The sequence below is a fragment of the Lontra canadensis genome, unplaced genomic scaffold, assembly GCF_010015895.1.
Source record: "Lontra canadensis isolate GAN:19392208 unplaced genomic scaffold, GSC_riverotter_1.0 scaffold78, whole genome shotgun sequence".
NCBI lineage: Eukaryota > Metazoa > Chordata > Mammalia > Carnivora > Mustelidae > Lontra > Lontra canadensis.
Genome location: NW_022631072.1, coordinates 5,792,727 through 5,816,457, shown reverse-complemented (window position 1 = coordinate 5,816,457; position 23,731 = coordinate 5,792,727). Strand labels below are relative to the sequence as shown.

General features: G+C 47.8%; 1 protein-coding gene across 3 annotated transcripts; it reads left to right on the top strand.

Moving 5' to 3' along the window:
• The first annotated feature begins 367 nt into the window (after positions 1-367).
• CDC42EP3 (CDC42 effector protein 3) lies at positions 368-22,460 on the top strand. 3 transcript variants are annotated; one of them, XM_032881921.1, is made up of 2 exons: positions 368-566; positions 21,270-22,460. In XM_032881921.1, the coding sequence occupies exon 2, from the start codon at positions 21,513-21,515 to the stop codon at positions 22,275-22,277; it is 765 nt and encodes a 254-aa protein (XP_032737812.1). In that variant the 5' UTR covers positions 368-566; positions 21,270-21,512; the 3' UTR covers positions 22,278-22,460. The 3 variants fall into 3 exon arrangements, with proteins under 3 accessions (XP_032737812.1, XP_032737814.1, XP_032737813.1); XM_032881923.1 differs by lacking the exon at positions 368-566 and adding an exon at positions 7,405-7,682; XM_032881922.1 differs by lacking the exon at positions 368-566 and adding an exon at positions 19,697-19,751.
• The last annotated feature ends 1,271 nt before the right edge of the window (positions 22,461-23,731 follow it).

Sequence of the window (23,731 nt, the reverse complement as noted above, 5' to 3'; positions counted from 1 at the left end):
AGCTTCTCCCGCGACCTCTCTTTGTGCCGAGGGAGCTGAACGCTGCCGCTCGGAGCGTAGCCGCATCCCTCAGGGTGACGCCAGGGCGGTAACAATGGGTGCCCATTGTACTCCCGGGGCCCGCAGGCCCTGCAGCGGCTGACCGCCCCGCCTCGGCCGGGCCCAGGAGCAGGTACCGCGGCGGGGTGGGTCTTGGGGGCCGCGCGCGCCCTCCGGCCCGCCCCGACCCGCCCCCTGCGCCGCCGGCCCCGCCCCGGCAGCCCCGCCTTTCACAGGTTCAGGCTCCGCGTCCCGTCGCCGCGCGCTCAGTTGGCTCGCACCTTCCCTCCCCGCGGTGGTCCGAGCGGTCTAGGAGCCCAGGGGCGGGCTTGGAGCGCGGGCAGAGCCTGGAGACCCGCGGCCTCGGGCTCCTTCAAGTCGACTCGGAGAAGACAGTGCTGTGAGGTGCCGCGCGGGCCGAGTGGGCTGGATCGGCGGGTAACGGGCCGGGACTGCGTGTGTCCTCGGGAGGCGTCCGTGCGGGGCGTCGCGCCCTGGGGCAGCGACTGGGATCGTCGGGGTGGCTGGTGAGTCGCTGCCTGCCCAGGGCTCCTTCCTCTTTGCCCTTGAGTCTGTCCGATCCGCGGTCGTGGCCGCTTCCGGCGTGCGCGGGGTGCTAGGCTTGGAAACGCACAGGGAGCGGGGATACCGGGAGCATCGCCTTCCCAGCTGGTGTCCAAAGGACCAAAGGGGGCCAAAAAGCAAACCGGGACGGGTTCGGGTGGCACGACCGGGACGCAGAGCTCCACCATTTGTGCCCACCACTTTTCAGGGTGGGGCTGCACGCCTCCGCTGCACCCTCCAAGCTATTGACAGCCATTCTGGGCGCGTATTGCATTTTTCCATCTGAGAACAAACCGCACATGGCTACCGCTCCCCTCCCATCGTAGGTTGGCACCGGGGCCACACATGGGTGCACCGTGCAGATCTGCGGTGGCACTACCCCCCGGGTGCCCTCTCCTGCCTTGACAGGGGGCATTGTGGCTGGAGCTCCAACCTACAGGTCAGGCAGTTTATAATTTTTTTTTTTTTTTTTGACAGTGGTTTCTGAACAGCTGAAGCGTTTTCAAGATTTTTTTTTCCCCCTTGAAACTGCCTTGACACAGAAGAGTATCAGACATGTGAGGACGAATGGATCTGGGCAGTCAGTCATTTTTTTCGTTATGAATTATTGTACTCCATCCCCCTCTTGACTTTGGGAGGCATGTGTTTCATCTTAAAAATAGAAAGTAGCATATTTTTTGGCAGGACCTCCTTTATACTGTACAGTCTAAGAGAGGTCAGTTTAAAAATAAATATGCACTTGAATGTTGAATTACCGAGAGCCAGGCTGTGGCTGGGACAAGCTGCGTGGACAGCAGCATCAAAGCCCGGAGCGCAGCTGTGTTGAAAAGAGTAAAAGCCCCAGAGTGCAGCCCAGGCTGACAGTCAAGTAATTACATTTTGTTTAAAAAAAAAAAAAAAAGTGAATTAAAATGAAGGCGGGAATAGGAATGTCAGGAGGGTATTGCAGCATGAATCTTAACAGCTCTGGTGTATTTGGGGGAGGCGCTGCTTCTATGTACTGAGGGTGTTGGGGGTTCTGGGGAGGGAGGTGCTGGGAAGGGGGAGGGAATTGATGAATGTGTTAGGGAGACAAAGATTTTTCTCCCCACCCCCAACTTTTAGGCCTCACGATGTTCAAGAATTTCTTGGGGGTGCTGCCTTTTAGAAAGAACAAGAAATTAGGAGTGCAGCAGATGTCCCTATTTGAATAGCAGGGCCAGTCTTGGAGACTTCCCCTTCACATCGCAGGGAGACAAAAGGCTCCCTGAAGCTGTGATCATGCCCCAGGGGTATCTCGAAGGCCGTTTAAAAGACTCCTCAAAAGTTCTTAGAAAAGATCTTGCGACTCACAACCAGGAGCTTCTCTATTTTCCTGGACAGTTCTAGAGGTCTTCTCGTTGACACCACCTGTAATTTGTATGAGCTCCGATTGGCAGTTAAAGAATCACCTAGACCCCTCTGTGTGTGACACAAACCCTTTTCAGAATGCATCTAAACACTCAGGAGATAAGTTGGGGCGGTTGTGAAATGTTCAGCATTGTCACGGGTGGAATCAGGGATTGCCTGTATTTGTATAGTAGAGGAATGGTGGAAAGTTCTTCATTCAGTCTCCCAAAGAATGTCGATTTCCTAAGGGGCCTCTCTCACTGAATGCAACATTGAGTACCAGCCTCTGGGCTCGCAGATAAGAACTTTACAGAAATTTGGAAGGGTTTCTGGATCCATGGCAGTTTCTGTTTTCCAGTGGTATCATCTGCAAGAGATTTACATTATGGATTCCATGATTGGAACATGGAGCTGTGGCTGTGGCAGCAGCTACAGACATGAAATCAGATGAGCTCCCCCTTCCCTCCAAATCTGAGCAAGGAAATTCTGTTTTCTATCTGTTTCTAACATAACATGTAAAGACAGCTAAAGTAATGAGTGTTGCACTTTGTCTTTTCTTTTCTTTTTTTTTTTTTTTTTTTTTTTGCTTTCCACTGTAAATGTAAATGTGCAAGAAGAGTAAATACAAAACCCTAAAATTTACCACAGGAGTGCTCGCATGTGCTGGTTTGTCTTTCTGCTGTCCAGCTTTCCTTTTAGCGTGGTGTTTTATGTCCAACATACTCATAAAAGCTGCCCTTTTTTTGCTTCTAGAATTCATGGTATTCAACAGCAGTGGGGATAAAGTTGTTTTAAACCGTATCACCCAAAAATTTTTACCAGGCCATAAATTTTTCCCAAGCTCTGTGCCCAGCAGCCATCACATTTATCCAGTGGGTGAAGTATAATTCATAACCTGAAGAGACCCTCCAGAAAGACTGCTCTGATGTTTTCTTTTTAATTATTAAAATTCTTATTTTTGGTCTGATTTCGTTTTGGCCTGGCCTAATTCTTTTTAACTAGTATCCTGTGAACCCTATTATTCATTGATTGAATAAGAACCTCAGTCAATTTTTAAGTGCAGTATGTTTGCCAGAGAACAAGGATGGTCACTGGAGCCTAGTAGATACAGCCAGATCCAAAATCTTCTTTACCAAGGACTGCAGTCTCAGAATTCTGCTAATACATCACGCTGTTCAGGACTTTGGGTGAGAAAGGTACTTCCTACATGGAGCCTGTCCTGAATGCCAAGCAATCTTCTCAGCCCTTTACCTCCATTTAACCCAGTTATTTCTAGCAGGCATGCTGTGAAGGAAAGCTGTTAATATCCCCATTTCACAGATGTGGAAGCTGAGGACAGAACTGTTTTATAATTGTCCAAAATTACACTAAAAGGAAAAAATCTAAGTATGCCTATGTAATTTACTTGGCTTGCAGGAGTGGCTAACCTTGCATGAATGTCATACCTCTTCAGGGTAAGGAAATGGGGGGAAAACCCTAAGGCTAAAAAGCCTCTCTGAGTCAGGCTCCCCTGGGCTCATAGCCTGGCTCTGGCACTTGATACCTGTGTGACTTTGAGCAAATTACTTAACCTGCATACCTTAGCTTAGCGATTATGAAATAGGGATAGTAATATTAACTTTGAGAATGAAATGAGTCAAAAAAAAAGTAGTCCACTCAGAACAGTGCCCAGTCCAGAGTAAGCGCAAGAAAAGATTGATGCTTTCATTGTTGATTTTAGTTTTTTTCTTAGGTCTTTAAGGCTGGCTCTCATGTTTAATATCTGTAACTACTCTTTGAGGTAGACAGTATTCTTCTTGTTTTCCGGATGAGAACACAGCCTCAGAAAGGTTTAGTAACTTGGCCAAGGTCACACAGCTTAGTAAGTAGCAGAATCAGGTTTGAATTCAGGTCTAGTTGACCTTGTACTAAATACCACATCCCCACCCCTGGGGAGGAGGGGCAGGGAGGCTGTGAAATCTGACTCCTGTGAGGGTTTGGGGCTTCTGGCGGAGAACTCCTTTCCTAGTACTCCATATTCAAAGGAAGATGGCAGTCCCTGCCAGCCTTGGGGAAAACCATGTGAATGATTTCATTTTTGAAGATAGTTTAGTGTCCCAGCTGTGGCACCAGTCTTCTCCTGTAGTGGATCCAGCCTCAAAGGGCCAGAGTGAACCTGAGCATCTGATTTATGCCATAAATGAAGAGATGTGCCTTGTGGACCCAAAAGCAAAAAGGGGAAAGAAAAGCCTGAAACATCCAGAAGCGAGCCCAGGATGAAGTGGGGCTGAGGTTGGGCCACATGGTTGCGCTGAAGTTCTGAGAGGCCGAGGTCCCAGTGTCCCATGAGCAGGGTGGACGGTCTCGTCCTTCAGGCCGGTGACCACACCCACAGTGCCTGGCCCTTCAATCCCCTGGCACCCAGTGGACCTTTAATACATGTTTCATAACGACGCTGCCTTGGGAGGAGCTACGCAAGAGGCAGGAGCCACCAGTAAGCCGGGCAGGAAGGTTCTGTCCTTGGAGGAAGTCGGGCCTCATTAACAGTTCCAAGTTCTACACAGGCCCTGCCAGATAAGCGTCTGCTGAGACAGATAGAGGAAGGGGGCCTGGGGAACCTACCAGAGGTGGCCTGGATAACCCACAGGGGGCCGGCCTGGCCTCAGCTGCCTTGGACTTGTGGGAATGTGATTAGCAGGGCGGGGAGCTGGGCTGCTTGGACCCAAGTAGGGGTTCTGGAAGGCATGGCTCAAAATAACTCCGGTTGCCTCAAAACTAGGAGCAGTAGCCTTCCAGCTGTCCGCCTCCATTTGGAATCTGCTCTTCTCCTGCCCCACCCTTTTAAAGGTTATGAAAAGAAACAGCACCCCACAAACCAGAATAAATAATATGAGTAGTCAAGTAGTTTTACAGCAATAGTTGGGTACATTTCTTTCCTTTAAAAAAAAAAAGCCTTCCTTGGCCTTGATACATTTCTTCAATGCCAAGTTCACCAGTGTCTCATGATGATGGGCTGAGTTCGACAGTACCCCTGGTGGAAAAGCCATTTTTAAAATGAAACCACAGTTTAATAATATGAATTGCAATATTGATATTTTAAAAGTTCTCTGTTTCTGAAGAGCCAAGCAAACTGATGAATTTGGAAGCTGGTGACTTCTGCATTAGTATTTGTGGAATCCTTATTGCTCACCCAAGTCATGGATTAATAGTAGAATCCTCGAGTTTCAAGTTTGAAATTTAAAAAAGCTGATTTTCAGTGATTTGGGCTTTGTTTGCATATTTGAAAGTCATTATTTGCCTTCTAGCCTTTGGTTCTTTGTTAAACCGTGTTGCAGTGATAACACATCTGCAGTTAGCTAGGACACCACCACCTACCTTGGACCCTGAGAGAGGATTCTTTGGGGAAGTAGCCTGATGAAGGTCCCTTTCTGCAGGACTTTCCAGAGCATTTAATCTGTCACTGTGTTCAGTGAATCTCCACAGGGAGATGGTATCCAGAGTCTCAGATCATTAGCCCACAGAGCAGTTGGCAGGGCTAGTCTGGCAGGAAACACACTCTGGGAGCCACTGAGCCAGAGGCAGTCTGCCCTGCGGAGCTGAAGAAACCCAAGGACTTTTTAGAGAACCACAGGGTGAGTGCCGGCCATAAGGACACACCAGAAGATGGGAGCACACCTGTCATTCTGCTGTTTGATCAAGATAAGCCAAGACTGATGGAAACAATCACGGAGGTACAGGACGTGAGACAGCAGGGTCCGGTCTTAGCCCTGATCCAGTGTAACAGACCTCAAGGTCTGTCTCTTTCCATGAGCTGTTTGGTGCTAGAGCACCTCTAGCTGTAGACTCCAGTGAGCCCAGAGCATGATGCCAATCAGCATAGCTCTCATCCTGCTAATAATGTAACCCCCTGGGTTAAAAACAGAGCAGGGCAGATCTGCAGTGAGGCGCCCCGAGCCAGCGTGCAAGGCAGAGAACTTCAAAGCCAGGCCTCTATTTAGACAGCTTACACACTCAGGAATCTGTCATGTTCTGGTGACAACTTGAAGGTCATATTTGTGGACACATCACGCCAGTGATAAATCACTGTGTGTTTAGTTGAAAAAGACCTGTTCAAATTCATTCTAATCATTTAGGCTGCACACATTTTTTAAACAAGGCATTTTTGGTTTAACGTGGCTTTGCCATTTCAGAATGTATTTGATTTCTTTCCCTTTTTATTTATTTGATTATTTTAACTTTCTTGACTTTTTTTTTTTTTTTTTTGGCCAAGGGTCAGTTCAGACACATAACATTGATTTTAACACAGCAGGAGATGGGGCTCGACTGGCCAGCTGTGTCACAAGGCAAAGCTCAGGTCTTCTCTGGGCAGGCTCTGCCCCTGCCTCTGTGAAGCTGTGGAAGGGGAAGGTTGGGGGGGCAGGGGAAGCAGATGGATGCTTTCCAGGCTCTTTTCTGGCTCTAGGCTGCTGTCTTTCTCTGACTCTTTCTCCCCCTTGTATTCGAGGCATTTCCACAGTGTCTTCTACTTGGTAACACTTCCTGCATTTAAATGATCATTTATTGCCCCTCATGGTGACCTAGCTAGACTCCTGGCTCCTCAAAAGATGGGGCAGAACCTCGTTTACATCCGTTTTCTTTCTTTCTTTCTTTCTTTCTTTCTTTCTTTCTTTCTTTCTCTTCTTCTTCTTTTTTTTTTTTTTTTTTTTACAACAAAACCTAGTGGAAAAGTAGACAGTCTAGCCCTGGCCTGTGACATGACTCTGCCTCTGGCTCGGTCTTCTCTAGTGTTGTCGGGCCAAAGTCACATTCACTTAGCAGCTGACTCAGATCCTGGCCTCATAACGTTACTCTTTCCCAGGTGACACACGCACGGTCGAAGGGAGGCAGCACCGGTCCTTTGGTCCTGTTGGTAAGGGTCCCACAAGGTGCTCCAAGAAACAAGCCAGCCCCAGACCTTACTTCTCGGCTGGGTAGCAGGTGGTAGATATGAGTGACTAGCCAGGGGCTGGATGACGCCAGGTGAGCTCTCAGTGAGCCTATCGGCTGCAGCCACATGGCCCAACGTGTGCCTATCACAGCACCAATCTGCCAAGTGGTTTTCTTGCCCTCAGATGGCTTCAGAGTGAAATGTCTTCCATGATAATGTTGATTTTTTTTTGGCTTCCTGTAAATTTAGTATAAGTTTCTGTTCGTGGGTGGGTTTTGTTCTGTCCCATCTGCGAGCTGCCCTGAAGGGGCAGATGGGGTAGAGAGCGCTGTGGACCTGACCCGGGGGCAGTTGGGGGGAGGGAATTGGTGACTTCTTCCCAACTCCAATTTTTTCTCAGAATGAGGAATTACGCTTGGAACCAGAACACCCCCAGGGGTGGGGGGGGGTTTCACACAATTTAAAACAATCAGTTTATGCACGTGGCTAGGTCCCGATATCTATAAGAAATAAGGTTGGAGAAAAATCCAAACAGTGAACTTCTGGCCTGGCCTCTTCTTACACAGCTCTGGTTTCTTGGAATGATTAGTAATCCTTGCTTCTTCCACTGATTTGTCAGCTCATTGCCTAACAGAACTTCGTCAAGCATGTGACATGTGTCATCTCTGCCTAAGAAGACATGGCTACTGTCCCCACTCTGCAGATGAGCAAACTGAGGCTCCCAGAGAAAATTACTGGCATTGCTTTGTACCCTTAATTTGGTACCAGGAAAGATGGGAAAAGATGAAGAACATTTTAGAAGCTGGTAACCAGTATTTTGATTCTAAGGATGCTCTTAACTTCATTAAAAAATACTCTATTTTTCCCTTCAAATTCCCTGAAAACTAGGTGTTTCTGCAGACGTAGAATCACAGACCCTGACATTTCACAGATGGAAGGGTCCTTACTTCGGCCCTTATCTCTCTTTCTGACAAGATAAAACCAAGGCTCTAAGAGTTGAGTGACAGAAAACGAGTCCTTTTTCTTGGCCCAGTTCTCTTTCAAACTTTTTTTTCTAGCCAAAGCAAAGAAAGAAAATCTTAATATAAACCCAGTATATTAACAGATTTTAGAATTTTTTTGTAGTGCAAGAGGGGGAAGAAATGGGTAGGAAAGTTGGCCCTACTTTTCTCAGTCTCCCTTCCTGTCACCAGTGACCCAGAGGTGCCTTCCTTGAGCTCTAAGCGTTCCAGGGAACATGGTGTGAAGAACGCGGTCATAAAGTACTTCGCCATACTAAGGACAGATAAATCTTACACACAAATCTGTGATTATATCATCTCTGCATGTCTGTAGCTTGTAGGCACTTGCCAGGGACTGCTCCTTTAAGTTAGGAGCGTGGCTTAGAGGATGTCTACTCTAACTTCCCCAGGCAGAAATGCTTCCTCCATCCCTCCCCTCTGGAATCCGGGACTTGGGAACTCCGACTCAGCGGGAAAGCCTCTCCCTTTCTTCAAGCTGATTAACTCAAGTTGTTTTAGATTTCTTCTTCAGACACAGCCCCACCTGGCCTCGCCATGAACTTTCATCCATGAAAGATTCCCTCTCACCTGACAGCTTACCAGATATTTAAAGAAAATAACTAGAGGCCCTTATGTTTTTCTTTTGTGACCAGTAACCGTTGATTGTAATTTGCCCAACTCCAAGAAGTCCCATTGGCTCTCAAGGCTGGAAGAATTATACCTGGAAAGAAAGGATGCTTGTCTATTTCCATTTATAGGGGAAAATAATCTAGCCCCATGTCAGAGGAAGGAATTATCCTCTGAGCCAGCTGGAGGTGGGAATTCCTTCCAGTTGTAGAGACTGTTCACAGGGTGGACACAAACCATTTTATTGATGACTGCTGCAGAAAACATTCAGGGAAGAAATGAAAGTCATTATTTTGGTAATAGAATGCTTCCCTTCCTTCATGTTGAATCTAGTAGATGTTCTGGTCTTTCCTTCTGTATAAAGATGATACTGGGTGTCTGCACAGCACTCAGCTCTTATAAACACCTTTAAGAAAAGCAGGGTTGGGGTAATGATCTCCATTTACACAGAAGGCAACTGGCCCCCACGTGTGTCTGGAGTTCTACAAGGATCCTGCAAGCCTGGCTCCAAGGGTTAGCCCAGGTGCCTCCTCCCCTAAGGCCTAGAACCACAGTGAGAGCTCTGTCTACTGTTGTGTTTGCCAATATGTTCATTCATTCAATAGGAGTTTTTCTTAAGTACCTGCTCTGTGCTCGTCCCACATTGCTCTTCAAAGCAACCCTTTTCTGTAGAACATCCATTATAGTCTCTTGAGGTTTCTTTGTACCTCTTGGGCCAGATAATCCAAATTTCCCCTTAACCCGTTTCCTTTTGAAAGGAAAGGTCAGGAGAGCGAGCTCTTTGTTTCTCCAGGGCCTCATTCTTTAAGATTGGCTTAAATATAACTAGTGAATCTGCATTCAGGGGAGTGTATTGTCAATTTATTCTTGAGTCTTGCCTGTCTCTCTGAGACGCTATTTGCACATTGTAGTCAAGGATAGAAGCCCTTTCCTTTTCAAATAGCACGATGACAAATATTCTCTGCCTTAATCCCAAAGATCTGTAAGAGCCTATAGAATTACTGGAGCTTGCATTGAGAGCCTCTAAGATTCTTACCCTGCGTGGATAGAGAAAGGCTAAAATGTCTTACACATGGATAAAGGGAAGAAAGCCTTTGCCACAAGAGGCCACAACTCCGTTGTTAAGTGATTTTTTTCTCCCCCCTAGGAGTCCTAGAAAGATTTCATCTTGCATTTTCAACAGGATGGGCGGGGAAGGAGGAAGTCAAGGCAGTCTCTTTCAAACTTTCTCATTGTTCATTCATTCAACAAACATTTGTTCAGTGCCAACTGTGAATTAAATCTAGTTGTGTCTGCCCAAAAGCAGGTAGCCTAGTGGGAGACCCAGTAGTAATAGCAGCAAAGTGTGCTGGCTGGTGGGTTTGAGGTATCAACTAGGTACGATAGAGGCTTAGTGTGAGAGGCCTTGGGGGAGCTGGCAGGAAACACCGGCTGCAAGGCTGGGCAGGACCCTGACTGCTAAAGCGGGCCTCACACGAGTTGTTTTCTCTCCAGGCTGTAAGGGTGGGCTGGCCATTGAAGATGGAGAGTGACAAGGTCACTTGGGCATTGAGGCTGGCTCACTCAAGGTGATGAGGTTGGAGGCGGGAAGACAGGTGAGGTGACAAATGCCCTTTGCAGGAGAGTGGTCTTGAGGCCTAGAAAAGGCTGAGGCCCTGGGGTTGGTGAGGGGAGACCGCAGTGGGCCTTGAAGTGGAGAATGAGGCAGGGGAAGAAGTTGGGGATGACAGCTGGTTTTTGGATTTGGGTGCCTTCCTGCCATTTACTGAGGGGAAAGTGTAGGAGTCTTGTGCTAGGGAGGCAGGAGGAAAGATGGCACATTCGTGTGGAATAAGTTGAACAGGAAGTGGCCTGGTGGGGGTGTTGGGGAAGCCAAGTGAAGTCTAAAAAAGACCAGGGGAGAAAAGTCCAGTGCTGTCTGCGAAGGAGCGGTGTTTTCTTTGTGTTTGTTTTGTAATTTCTAGCTACTGATACTAGTGTGCACAACGAGTACCTTGGCCCATACCCAGCTCCAAACTTGTCAATAACCTATCCAAGGAGAAAAAGCCACCGATCCTGTCCTTGATGGTTATGGCAATGTCAAAGAGCTTCTGGTAGCTCTCTTGATTTCTTTACTCATCTTGTCATTGATGGGCCTTGGTCCACAGAGCTACCTTTTGTAGTTAAAAAGACTTGTTATATGTGAACTAAAGACACTGACTGGGAAGGTACCATTAGAGGGGATTGTTGAAGCCACGTGCATGGTTGTGACTGCAGAGGGATTGTTAAGGATTGGGGGATGGACAGCAACTGTCCAGCCCTGTGGAAAGGCCATATCTGGGGCAGGGGCTCAGACTTTTTCTGTAAAGGGGTCAGTTCATAGTTTAGACCTAGAGGGCCACATAGCCTGTCACTGACTACTCAACTCGGACCTTGTCCTGTGAAAGCATCTCTCCAGGGGTTTCCCAGCCCCAGCACTAATGAGAAGTGGAACCAGATAATTCCTTGTTGTGGGGGGTCTGTCCTATGCATTGAAGAATGTTTAGCATCTCCCCTGTTCCTACCCGCGAAATGCCAGTAGCACCACCACCCCCAGTCACAAGAATCAAAAATATCTCCGGATATTGCCAAATGTCACCTGGGTGGGGGTGTGAAGTCACCCTCAGCAAAGAACTACTGAGCTACAGACAACATATAAATGAATGGGCATACATGTGTGCTAATAAAACTTTATTTACACAAACAAGCCAAGGTTTGGATTTGGCCCACGGACTATATTGGCAGATGCAGGGTCTAAGGGATGGATGAGGGGAAACTAAAAGGGTTTATTCAGTAACATGTGAGGGCCTCTGGTGATCATTGCCCAGAGGAGGTTCTGTCGGGAATCCATTGTAAGGAGGAGATTTTTATCAACAGTAGCTCTTACTCCTAGCACCTTTGCCTTCCTCATTTTTATTGAGCTTAACACCTACCTGAAGATACCGGACATAAAATCACAAAACCAGAAAACAAAAATAACAAATAATAGGCTCCTTAAGAGTCCTCAGAAAGCCTCCCGCCAGCACAGTACCGAGCCTGGATTACGTGAGGTGAGTTAGAGAATTTTCTCTGGGAAGGAAGTGACTAAAGCGGATCTTGAGGGATGTTATGAGTAGGGGTTGATGGTAAGAAGGTGGGAGGACATTCCACATAAGGAACACAGGGTTTTTAGTTTCAGAAAGTTGCAGGGAAGGGAAGTGTCCCCAGTGAGGGAAGGGAGCCATTGTCCCCAGTGAAAGCTGAGTGGTGGTTGTGCGCGCCCGGTGCACGTGCTTCCTCTGGGAAAAGAATTAACAGCGCTGAACGCCCTTTTCTAGAACAGGATGTTTGTTTCTCTCTTCAAGCCTCAGGGGGCTTTTGTCACTGCAAAATTTTAATCTTTTGGCTTTTCTTTTACATCAGGTCAAATTTCTTTTGACAAAATTCTTTTGGCTGGTGTCTAGGACCATTTTATTCATTCTTGGTTGCTGACAAGGTGCAGGTACTATCTCTGCCTCCCGTTGGTATTGAGATCATAGTGTATCGCTGCTTCTTTGTCCTGTCAGACCTGGAGGCAGGTAACCTGCGGTGGCCATTCCATCCTAAACTCACTTGCATGCCAGTTGTCATGTTAGCCAACCAGGAGCAATTAAGAGCACAGACTGTGGAGTCCAGTGGTGGCTGAATTCCTAGCTCCTCCACAGCTTTGGCTGATTGACCTGAGATATGGGCTTAATCTAAGATTGTTTCCTAACAGGTACGTTCAGTACCCGCCTGGCCCGTAGCAGACATTCACATGTTAGTCATTCATGTTCACCAGTGTAAATTCCTTAGAGAAACAGGCATTTCAATCTTGCCACTTCCTTGCAGATCCCCTATAGACTTGGACTGGGGGTTGGCACTTGGGGAGCAAACCAACTCATCCCTCATGATGGAAGGGTGGTAGGGGTTACGGGTTTAAAAACTTCTTGACTTGATGTTCACTGTGTACTCTGTATAGTGGGAGGGAAAGAGAAGATCCAATTTGTGTTCCATAGAAGAGCCTGGTTTGCCTGGTCTGAGAAGATGTTTATTCATTTATTGAACAAATATTTGTGTATAGATATTTCCGTACAAATAACACAAGGGAGCCTGCCTTGAAAGTAGATGGAGAATGGGATGGCCACTTCCGGCTTCCAAAGATAACCAGTGCTGGTATGAGGTGGAGAAGCCATGTTTCAGCCCATCTGATGAGAATGAATGATTATCAAGGGCTAGGGTAGGTTGGGAGAATAACGTGGAAGAGCCCATTATCTGTCCTTTCTCCCTAACAGAGAAGAAGAGTAATCAGGGGCCTAAACTTTGGGGTCTAATTCTCTTTCTGTATTGATAGTTTCATTGCAGCTTCACAGATCAGGTGGGCTCCGCGAGCTGTTCACAGTAATGGTGTCAAGCTAGAGTGCCTGCCTTGGTCCTTGCGACTAGCCCTGACAATGTGCCCCATGCAAAGCTGGTGTGGTATATGAGTCAGGCACTTTGAGAGAACCTGTCTTCCTCCTGCCTTGCTCCAACACCCGGGGATCAATGTCCATATTGAGTCCTCCCCAATAACTGATTTTAATAAGGAGAAAGGGTGTGTAATGGCCCATCTTCAAAAGTGCAGACTTTTCGAGGTGGAGGTTCCGTCTTCCAATTTTGCCTCTAAAAAACCTTTCAACTAGTACAATTAGATCCTATAAATGTGAGGCGTGTACACGAATTAGCAGTGAGTCTCCCATATGGTATTTTGTGGGTTTCTACAAAGCAGGTCGTAAAAGAAAAATAAATACAAGCTGTTGCTGAATCATAGACTAGACGTCCATTTACAAATAAGCGAAGGTGAGCTGTGTCAGACTGTTTGAGTGGGTCCATAAAATTGAGTCCGCTTGGTCTGGCTGTGAGTTCATGGGCTTGAGGGCTAAGCGGCTAGGGGCGGAGTTCACTGAGTGTCACCATCTTGGCACATATAGCGACGCCATGCTCAGCTTGGATGATACAGGAGAGGATAAGAATCTCAAAATAGAAATGGCATCTTCTTATCTTCTCATGGGTGGAGTAAAATAGACTAAAAATATGAAAAGCATCCCTTCAGCATGATGTTTGTTAGGCATTCTTCTGGTTCCTTTTTTTTTTTCTGTCTTGGATTTTGATTGAAGTTCAGTGTGAAACATCTAACACCATGATTTTTTTTCCCATGAATTTCAAATTCTTTGATGCAGAGAAGCCCTCCTAAGAGGTTCGCGGAAGGACTGGTGTGAGAGCCCATGCTGTGGTCACGTCTTAGCGTTTCTGAGCTAGCCGCTGGTCATCCCTATGTTAGTAAAAACATGGCCATCTTCAAGTAGAAAGTCTTCTAGGTAAAGTCTGTGAGCGTTTTCACAGGCAAATGTGACAGGGGGCCATGAATGATAGTGTCCCTGGGTGGGAGACAGAATGAGCAGGGACCCGCCATGCACCACAGAGGAGGCCTGGGATCAGGACTGCTCCCTGTAATGTCCCTCAGACCTCGGTCACACACCTGGCAGCCACCCACTCCATCTTTGAGAGAAGCCAAAGTCTAGGTGCTTGGACCTTCTGCCCAGTAATCCTAGGGCCTCAGAGGACAAGTTAATTCCTTTTCTATTACAGTTTAATGAATCCTTCAGATTCCTAAAGATTAGTTTTCCCTCAGTCTGAGTTTTTGTTCAGCTGCTCCCCTCCTTCAGCTTCTCACATGTCATGACCACGTTCTTTGTCTCCCTGTTGGACTCCACAGAACATGTAGGAACATATTTCAGGTAACCTTTATCCCTTCTGAAGTGTGGAGTCCAGGGGCGCCTGGGTGGTTCAGTCGGCTGAGCTTCCAACTCTTGATTTCAGCTCAGGTCATGATCTTAGTCATGAGCTCCAGGTCTGTGCTGGGCACCATGCTTAACTCAGAGTCTGCCTGGGACCCTCTCTTCCTCTGGCCTTCCCCAGCTCTGTCTCTCTCTTTCTCAAATAAATATTTTTAAAAACCAATAAATTGTGAAGTCTAGGGCCAAATTCAGTTTTCTGGGTCTTATCACAGTAGTGTTATTTTCCTGTTGGCGGCAGAGAGAACTACCCCAAAGATGGTTGGGAGTAGAGAGGTTCATCATCCATCCCTGGGCTAATGGTTCAGACTTGAAGGAGGACCCGTTTCATTTTTCTGATTGGGGCCCAAGTGGTGCGGCAGTGCTGGGTCTGGGTGCTAAAGAGGGGAGGCGATGTGAAAAGTGATCAGAAGCTAGGATGTCCTTGAAGGATGTGACAACGAAGCAAGCAAGGGGAAGTCTGCACACACTCACTTCCCGAAAGTAGAAGAAAGGAAAAAGCCCAAAGGTCCCTCGGGATGGTTTCTCCACCCCCCACCTGCCCCTGTTTTTATGCATGTCTGTTTCAAATTAACATTGCAACCTGTTTCATAAGATGTTAGAACTTTTTTTATCCTCTCTGTCCACCGAGAGTTACTCTAAAAATAATTAGTGGACCAACCAAACATTCCTATCTTAAATGGGGTTTTTAAAATCTAAACCTCTTTGTTCTTTTCAGATGAGTTGCCAGTCCAGTCAACTCTTAAGTGATTCAGGAACTGATTTTTTCGTGTGTCACTTCTTAACGAATCCCGTTTCTCTCCAGCTCCTGGCCACTATGCTGCTTTGGTCTTTCTGGCATCATTCTATTTGCCAAAAGGATGGTAAGGAAGTGAATCAAAGGGCTGCTTCGGGGTTTTTGTTTTTTGGGTTTTTTTTTTCCCATTGAATTATTCCTGCTGTGATGATTTCTCTCACTAACAAACACTGTCACTTGGGCTTCATTCTGTCACCAGAAAATGGAGTGGGTTAGCGTCGTGCCGGAAGGACGGCTCAACACGCTGCCCTTCTTATCAAAACTGTGACTTCCCCTTGGGTCCTTTTGTATCCTGGAACCCTTGGATGTCTCATAAATTCCTGTAAGCGGGGCCTGTGCATTTGCAGCTGGACTCTGGGTCCCCACATCTGCCGGACGTTCTCTCTCACCTTGATGAAGGGTGACAAACCACTGTCCAGGGAGTTGACCCCTTTTGTTGGCAAATCTGTCCTCTTCCAGTGCCCAGGGACTGGGACCTTTGTTTTCTAAGGGATCTAACTTCCCAGATGAGTATTATCTCAAGTATCATCGAAGGGGGGAAAGAGGAACAAAGAGTGATCCAGGAACACAGAGAAAGGGATTAGCAATCATGGAGAATTCCGATTTCAGGGTCAAGAGGCGGGTTTTTGAGGAAAGGCTACGCATGGGAAGATTTCTTCCTGTTTTCCTGTTTCTTTCTTGACTTCCTGCCTTCCTTCTCTCTGCCTTTCTGTCTTTGGATCTGAGGAAAACAGTGGGAGTAGAGGAATGATGGCAACACAAGAAAGCTGGAGAGCTGGGGGAGCCCCCCCCCCCAGTGTAGGCGGGCAGTATCCTGCGGGCGTTTCTGTACCAAGTGGTTGCAGTACTCCTGCCCTGTAGAAAAAGGCCAGCAGTTCTCTTCATCTGGTCTGCGGAACAGCCGGAGGGCCTGCTCACCAGTTGGGGGAGAGTAGTTCACACCTGGCCTGTGAGCCCCTCCTTCCTCTCTCCCACCCCATCCTACAGCAAGCAAGGCCCCTTCTTTCTGGGCAGAGGTGACAGCCTGACTCAGGCTCCCCCACTGGGATTGGATTCATCCTTGCTCTGCCCACTGCCACATCGGTCAGCTGCCAGCAGCCTCTGGAGCCCAGGTCTCCTTTTATGAAAATGGTGAGCAGGGACAGGATTTTGTGCTGGACATTTAGGACCATCCCATCGCAGAGTGTCGTCTGGGTCACTAGCACGGTCTGGACAGGAGCAGTCTGCCCCAGCCTGGCGCCTCTTCCTGCCCACGCTTCCTTCCACCTGGACACTTGCTGCATCCTTATGTCTCTTGCCTCTTGCCTTTTCTCGTTACTTGCTGACCACAAACCCTTCTCTTGGGAGATCTTCATTCTGCCAGGTCGACTGCTGCCTCTTAAACGTGACTGCCTGGTCCCCGCAGGAAGAGGCGATTTGTCCCTTGGCCACGCTCCGGTGAGACAAGCTCACCTTTCTTGGGGGGGGCTGGGGGGCGGTCTCACCCACTCACTGCCACCCTAGGTTTTGGCTTTTGAACACAGTTGCCCCCAAAATGTTTGCGTTACGATCCTGTGAGTCAAATTCAGTAGGCTTTTCTGGGACCTTTATATAAAATTCACTCCAAGCTGCAGCCTGAGCCCTAAGCCGCCTATTTTGGTTTTTTGAGTTTTTGTTTGTTTGTTTGTCAGAGAGAGAGAGAGAGAGCATGTACAAGCAAGCAGAGGCGGAGAGAGAAGCAGGCTCCCCACCGAGCAAGGAGCCCAATGCGGGACTCGATCCCAGGACCCTGGGATCATGACCTGAGCCGAAGGCGCAGCCTAACTGACTGAGTCACCCAGGCGTCCCTATTTATTTGTTTTTTAAATAGCTAATTGCTCATTCAGTCACATGTTTCAAAAACCCCCAAACCCTAAAAGGATACACAGTGAGAAGTTTCTCGCCCGCCCGCGTCCGTCCTATTTCATCCACTCCTCCCTGTGGGCAGCGCCGTTATGAGTTTCCTGTGTGTGTTTCCAGCGAGACTTCATAGACCTACAAGCTAGGACAAGGAGGGCTGTGTACTTTGGCACAAGTAGATCTGCATACTTCAAAGACCGATATCTCTGAGCTCTTTCTGTATCAGCATACAAAGACCCGCTTCATCCTTTTTAAGGCCTGTGTGGTACACATTTGTATTAGAGCCACCTTAATTCAATTTAACCAGTCTTCCATCAGTGGACAGTTAGGCTGTTTCCAGTTCCAGACTGTTGTAAGTTCCTGGGTTGATAATCTTGTACACGGATTATTTCCCATATATGTAAGTCGGCACATCTCTGTAAGTGGAATCCTGGTGTCCAAGGCATGGGATTTGCAGTTGTGACAGAGGCTGTCAAACCCGCTGCTACCCGGGGGGCATCTGTTGGGGCTCCCACCATCGGTGTATGCAAGGCCTGACCCCCCGCCTCAGTCCAGTGTGTCATCACACATCTGTATCTTGAACAGGCTTGGCAGTGCGCCCCCTTCCTCACGGGGTAGCTGACTGAACTCCCCGCGACTGTCCTTGTTCAGCGTCGGGACCTTCAACTCGAGCCTTGTAGTCAGGTAGCCTTGGCAAAGGGACTCAAGACTCATCGTCTGCCCTTCAGTGCCTCGTTTGTAAAATGGGGCTGGTAACGGCAGCCTCATGGTTTCTTATGCAGGAGCCAGTGTGTTGGAACAGTGCCCAGAACGCAGGGCGGCTTGCAGTGGTACTCAGGGTGGGTGGTTCCCAGGAGTGAGTGTGCACATACCGCGCCCCCCGCCCCCGCCCAGGACCAGCCACTTCGTTGCCACTGAAGAAACTGCCCGTTAGTTTCCTGTACTGGCAATGGCAGAGAAGATGTGGAAAAAAACAGTCAGGCCAGGAAGGGAAAGGGGGCAGTGATGTACATTGGCTGAGAAGCCCGTGAGCCCAGAATATCCAGAAAGGAGAGGAGGAAGCAGCCAGTGTAAGACGTGCTCACTATTAGATTATGATCTGTGGGATGGAGCATGGTTGCCCCTGAGTGGAGGAGAAGGACAGGTAAGATGGGCGGGCGGGGGGTGGGGGGCGAGCTCCATTTCCCCAGCTTTACTCGCGAATAGCTACTCATCTAAAGTTGTAAAACTGACATTTTTGTCCAAAATTCCTTAAAAAACAAAACAAAACAAAAACGCCCGTGTATTTGGGAGCTCATAGCACCAGCGCATAGTAGAAATTCAATACAAATTATTGTTTGCCAAGTCCTAGAAGGCACATCCCTGTCAGGCAATAAACACTATGAAAATATTTATAGAAAGAAAAATGCTTTTTACAGTATCTTCTCTCTTCTGCCCCTCCAGTCTCAGTGCCTGCTGAGTATGTGGCCTTCACTCACCAACCCTTTCCTTTCTTTTTGTCGCTTCCTTCCCACCTTTGTGTCCATGCCACTGACCCAAAACCCGGCTTCGACCAGGCTGAGCCAGCCTCTGATGAAGGGCTTGCAGTGCCCATGGCGGTGGCCGTGGTCATGGCCGTGGCCAGGCGGGGAGGGAGAGCTGTGCGTTCCTGCTCTAAGCACCTTCCGGGTCAAGTGTTTCCTCTCCCCTTCTCCCCAGTTCTGCACTGCAGGGCAGTGGCGCGGGATCCCGTCAGCAGGTCAGAGAACCGTTCACTGGCTGCATCCCCATGGTACTTTTCTGCATAGTTTGAAGTACTCTCCTTCGGTTTCTGGCCTCACATAACCTTGACTCCACGGACGGCCCTCACTTGCTCTTGCGTTGTGGTGGACACACTGTATCTTTCCATGTTAGCTGTCCTCTTGGCTGTGTGTGCTGAGGACACCACTCCAGTGGGCAGCTGTCCCTCGGGATGGCCTCCCACCTTCTGTGGGCTCGGTGTCCCAGCAGCCCCTGAGAGCTGTCATCCACCGTGTGGTGCCCAGAGGCGCCAGGAGGCAAAACCAGCTACCTGGGATGGCAGGGCCCCAGGCTGTTAGACACTTAACCAGGAAGTTCTGACGTTGGGATCCAAGGCTTTGGATTTGTAACATTTGTGACAGCCACTAGACTCAAATTCGAGGGAAAACAGAGAACATCTGGACCCACCGGCCTGGCTTCTTACACACGCATGTCCCATTCTTCGGTAGCAGTCATCTCTGTTAGTGACACAGTGTTTCCTTGGGACCCTAACCTCAAGTGGGAATTGGCACCTCGGGGAGCTTGTTGGAGCCAGGGCCTTCGTCAGGACTAAAGAGAACGAGAGATGGCAAGTGTGTGGTCCCAGGTGACAGCTGGGTTGGCGAACTCCGGGTTCAGACCCCCTTGCGCTGCCGGGGCCACCTCCCCGCACATGAAAGCAGGGCATGGTAGGCCTCTCCCGCTCATCGTTCTCTGCCTTGTTGAGCTTGGGTGCAAGCCAGTTCCCAAACAGAGCTAGTTGGTCCCTTGCCCGTGGGTACCAGGGCACAGTTCTTTCCACCTGCCACAGGGAAATGAATGTGAAGCTCTCGCCGAAAGGAAAGAAGTATGCAGCGGATACAGAGGCTACAAAGCAAATGTGTCTGGCTACAAAGCGGATACTGGCTGCTACAAAGCAAATGTGTCTGGCTCTCTTCAAGCCACCACCTGACTCAGCCCTCCAAGTATTTATTTATTTATTTGCTCCACTGCCCGTGGGAGAGGAGCCCGATGGGAGAGGTGTCAGCTGAGCCATTTCAGGAATTCCCACAGTGGGAAAGGTTTTAGCTTCCCCATGTCAGCTGACGTGACTGAAGAGTTAGAGGATTATTTTTAAGAGATGAACAGTTTCTCCTCTGTAAGATGAGAACCTGGAGCCCCACACTGCCTAGCTTAGCATTTCTGATTGTGCTGAGTGGCGTGTGCAAGGAGGGGGTGTGAGCCTTCCACACTGGTAATGCGTGACCACAATGTAATGTGTGGCTTACATCACTCTCTAGTGATTGTCCCACAGTTTCTGTGGGTTGGGAGTCCAGGCAGGGCTTTGCTCCGGGGTCTTATCAGGGGGTGAGCCAGTTGTCAGGGCTGCAGTCTCATCAGATGCTCAGCTGGGGAAAGAATCCACTTCAGGTTTCCTCAGGCTGTTGGCAAAATTCATCTCTGTCGGCCCTCCCTCTCCATGGCAGCTTATCCTTTCAAGGCTAGTGAAGGGAGACTTTCTCAGTCTGCTAAGATGAATATAACCTAACCAAGTGGGAAGCATCCAATCCCCTTTGCCATATTCTGTAGGTTAGAAGCAAGTCCCGGGTTGTGCCCACAAAGGCATTAATGCTAGGAGTCACATCATGGAGGTTTCCTCGGGGTTCTGCCCACCCCAGGGAGAGGATACATGCTGTATCAGTAAATGTTCCAAAAGTATTCCCAAGTGAAGACCCAGCCTATTATAGATGATCACACTGGTTTTTTCTGTGAAAAGAAGCAGTTTGAATCTTTTCCTTCCATATCAGAATGCCCCAGGTCCTGAAACCCTTGGCAGCCCAGTTCTCTGCACCGAGACCTGATCCCAGCTGTAGCTGGCTGTAGGTGATTGAGAAACGGTGATTTTTTTTTTTTTTTTTTGACTCCCGAATCCCTGTTTTCTCATGTGTAAGAATGCAGTTTGCTCCCTCTAATAACCACTGTCACTTAGTAAATATTTCCAGTCCCTTTGCTTATAGGACTGTTTGCTGTATTGCATTAATTTTATTTAGATATGGAGCTCAACGACAAAATACTATCAGTCTTGCTAGCGTGAACACCGAACAAAAGAGAAAACACATTTGAAAGCACATCCACTTGTATCTAGGAAGCTGAAATCACTCTGGTCATGTGCTGACAGCAGTACTTAGAACAGAGGAAAAATCTAAAATCTTAGACACATGTAGAAAATTGTGTCCATAGCCATGTTTAGAAAGTGCTGATGTCATAGGTGTGAGGTTTTTCGATCTCTTTCTTTTTTTTCCCTTTTCTCCCCCCGAAAGAAGACTGTGGTTAGTGGACCCTTAGTAGAAAACCTGAAGATAGAGAGAGAAGACAAAATCAAGTGTGGCTCTTGACAGAACTGCTCCTGCCATTATGCACATGCTCTGGTGAAAAAGGCGGGCCCTGGTGAACCCCAAAGGGCAAGGTGCTAACTATAACCTGCTTTGGTTTCCTTTTTCCAGGTTTCTCCCCACTGTGGAAGGGGTTGGATGATGTACCTCGCTCTCTGGGACGCCCCACTTGGCTGTAATCTCAGGAAGGCTTCTTAAACCCCGGCTCATCTCACAGTCACTTCTGGAAGCTACTTGAGGAAAAAAAAAAAATGATGTGACAGACCCTCTCAGGAAGGATTTTCAGAAACCCAACATCCGCAGAAGAAAGTGGCCCATTTCCCTTTTGCAAAGTAGACATTCTCAGATCCCAAAATGCCAGCCAAGACACCGATTTACCTAAAAGCTGCCAATAACAAGAAAGGCAAGAAATTTAAACTGAGGGACATCTTGTCCCCCGATATGATCAGCCCTCCCCTCGGAGACTTCCGCCACACCATTCATATTGGCAAAGAGGGCCAGCACGATGTCTTTGGCGACATCTCCTTCCTGCAAGGGAACTATGAGCTGCTCCCAGGGAACCAGGAGAAAGCGCGCCTGGGCCCCTTCCCCGGGCACAACGAGTTCCTGCGGGCCAACAGCACCTCCGACTCCGTGTTCATAGACACGCCCTCCCCGGTGCTCAAAAATGCCATCTCCCTCCCGACCATCGGAGGGTCCCAGGCACTCATGTTGCCCTTGCTGTCGCCGGTGACATTTAGTTCCAAACAGGAGTCCTTTGGGCCGGCCAAGCTGCCCCGGCTCAGCTGTGAGCCGGTGGTGGAGGAGAAGGCCCCCGAGAAGAGCGGTCTGCTGGAGAACGGGACAGGCCACCAGGGAGATGTCTCATGGGGCTCCAGCGGCTCCGCGTCACAGTCAAGCCGGGGCAGGGACAGCCACTCTTCCAGCCTCTCCGAACAGTACTCTGACTGGCCGGCCGAGGACATGTTTGATCATTCCGCCCCGTGCCAGCTCATCAAGGAGAAGACGAAATCAGAGGAGTCCCTCTCTGACCTCACGGGTTCCCTCCTCTCCCTGCAGCTCGATCTGGGGCCTTCCTTTTTGGATGAGGTGCTGAATGTCATGGATAAAAATAAGTAATGGACACCGTGGACTCCTGTCCTTTGGGGGAAAAGGTATCAGAAAATAAAAACGAAACTAACCACAGTCAAAGAGAAGAGCTTCACTGGCTATGTGTGCAGTTGTGCGTGATGGGTTTTCTAAAATCATGTTCCTACGAAATATTTTTTGTACCTGTGATGCCCTGTTTGCAAAAACAATTAGAAAAAAAACAAAACAAACAAAAAAAACAACCAAACAAACAAAAAACCCATCCTGGCAGAAAGGAAGTGAGTCAGTCAGAACCCATTTTCAGCGGGCATTGCTAATGTTCAGCTTACATTTTTTTGTTTCCAGAAACGTAAGAACTCTGGCTTGGCCAGGATTGGCACTAGCTACGAAGGGCTGCACAAGTCACGTTAAAGAACTTGACAATACTCCAGCATTTTCTGAACAAGAAGAAGTCAAAATTTAATACCTAAGCCTTTTTTTCTAGACTCTTTTCTATATTACCTTATTTGGGCTCACCATAGCGAATTCTTCAGTGTTAAAACTGTACTCTGTTTTCACATTTGAAATCTATGGGTTTGGGGGATTTTCTCGTAGCTCTTATATATCCCGATATATTATATCTATATCGCGCAATTTTGACCGTCAGCTACATGTTGGTAAGACACAAGCGAAGTATTACTGTAACTAAGTTATTTTTAAAGTTAAAATATATTTTTATGTGCCTTTGGCTTTTTATTGCAGAGTCTACATTTTATAGCTCCTACATCAGATGTTGTCATTTGACTTATGTCCATTGGGGTTCCATTGTAAGCTGCGTATGTATATGTTTGGAAAAGTGTATTCATACTTAGCTTTATTTCTTTCTCTTCATCTGTTAGCATACTTTTCACAGCATCCAACAATGGATTGTTAAGTTTAAAGGCATAGGTTACTCATGATGCTTCTGCCAAGACTGTGGGCTACACCATATAATGTTATTTGGAAATATAGGTATTTTAGTACAGTACATACTTGCATTACGTAGGTACTTCATGCGACACAATAAAGAGTAAATGTTAAAATGAAATTGCTTGTTTATAGTAATAACAAGGCTAGAAAAATGGCTTCTCTAAAGTGTATGTGAGCCTTTAAAATAAGAGGCGATTTTCATCCACTCTGCAGTTTTGATTTTTTGCCCAAAGGTTTGAGATTCCAGAAACAAGGGCCCTTCAGTTTTAGGAAAAATGAACATGTGAGATCAGAATTTTTAAGTCAACACTTATGCCAGCCTTTCAGGACTCATTTCTGTGAATCTCCTAACCTTACATTAACACACTTTGTAGCAAACTCTTATAACCCCAGTCCCATCCCTGTTGGACAGATGTTTCCTTGCTGCAGGTGCCATATAAACAAGATTAAGGAGGCTAAAAAGAAGGCAGTAGAGAACATCCTCCCCCCATAAGGAGAGATGCCTGAGGACGTCAGTTAAGGAAACAGGAAGAGGA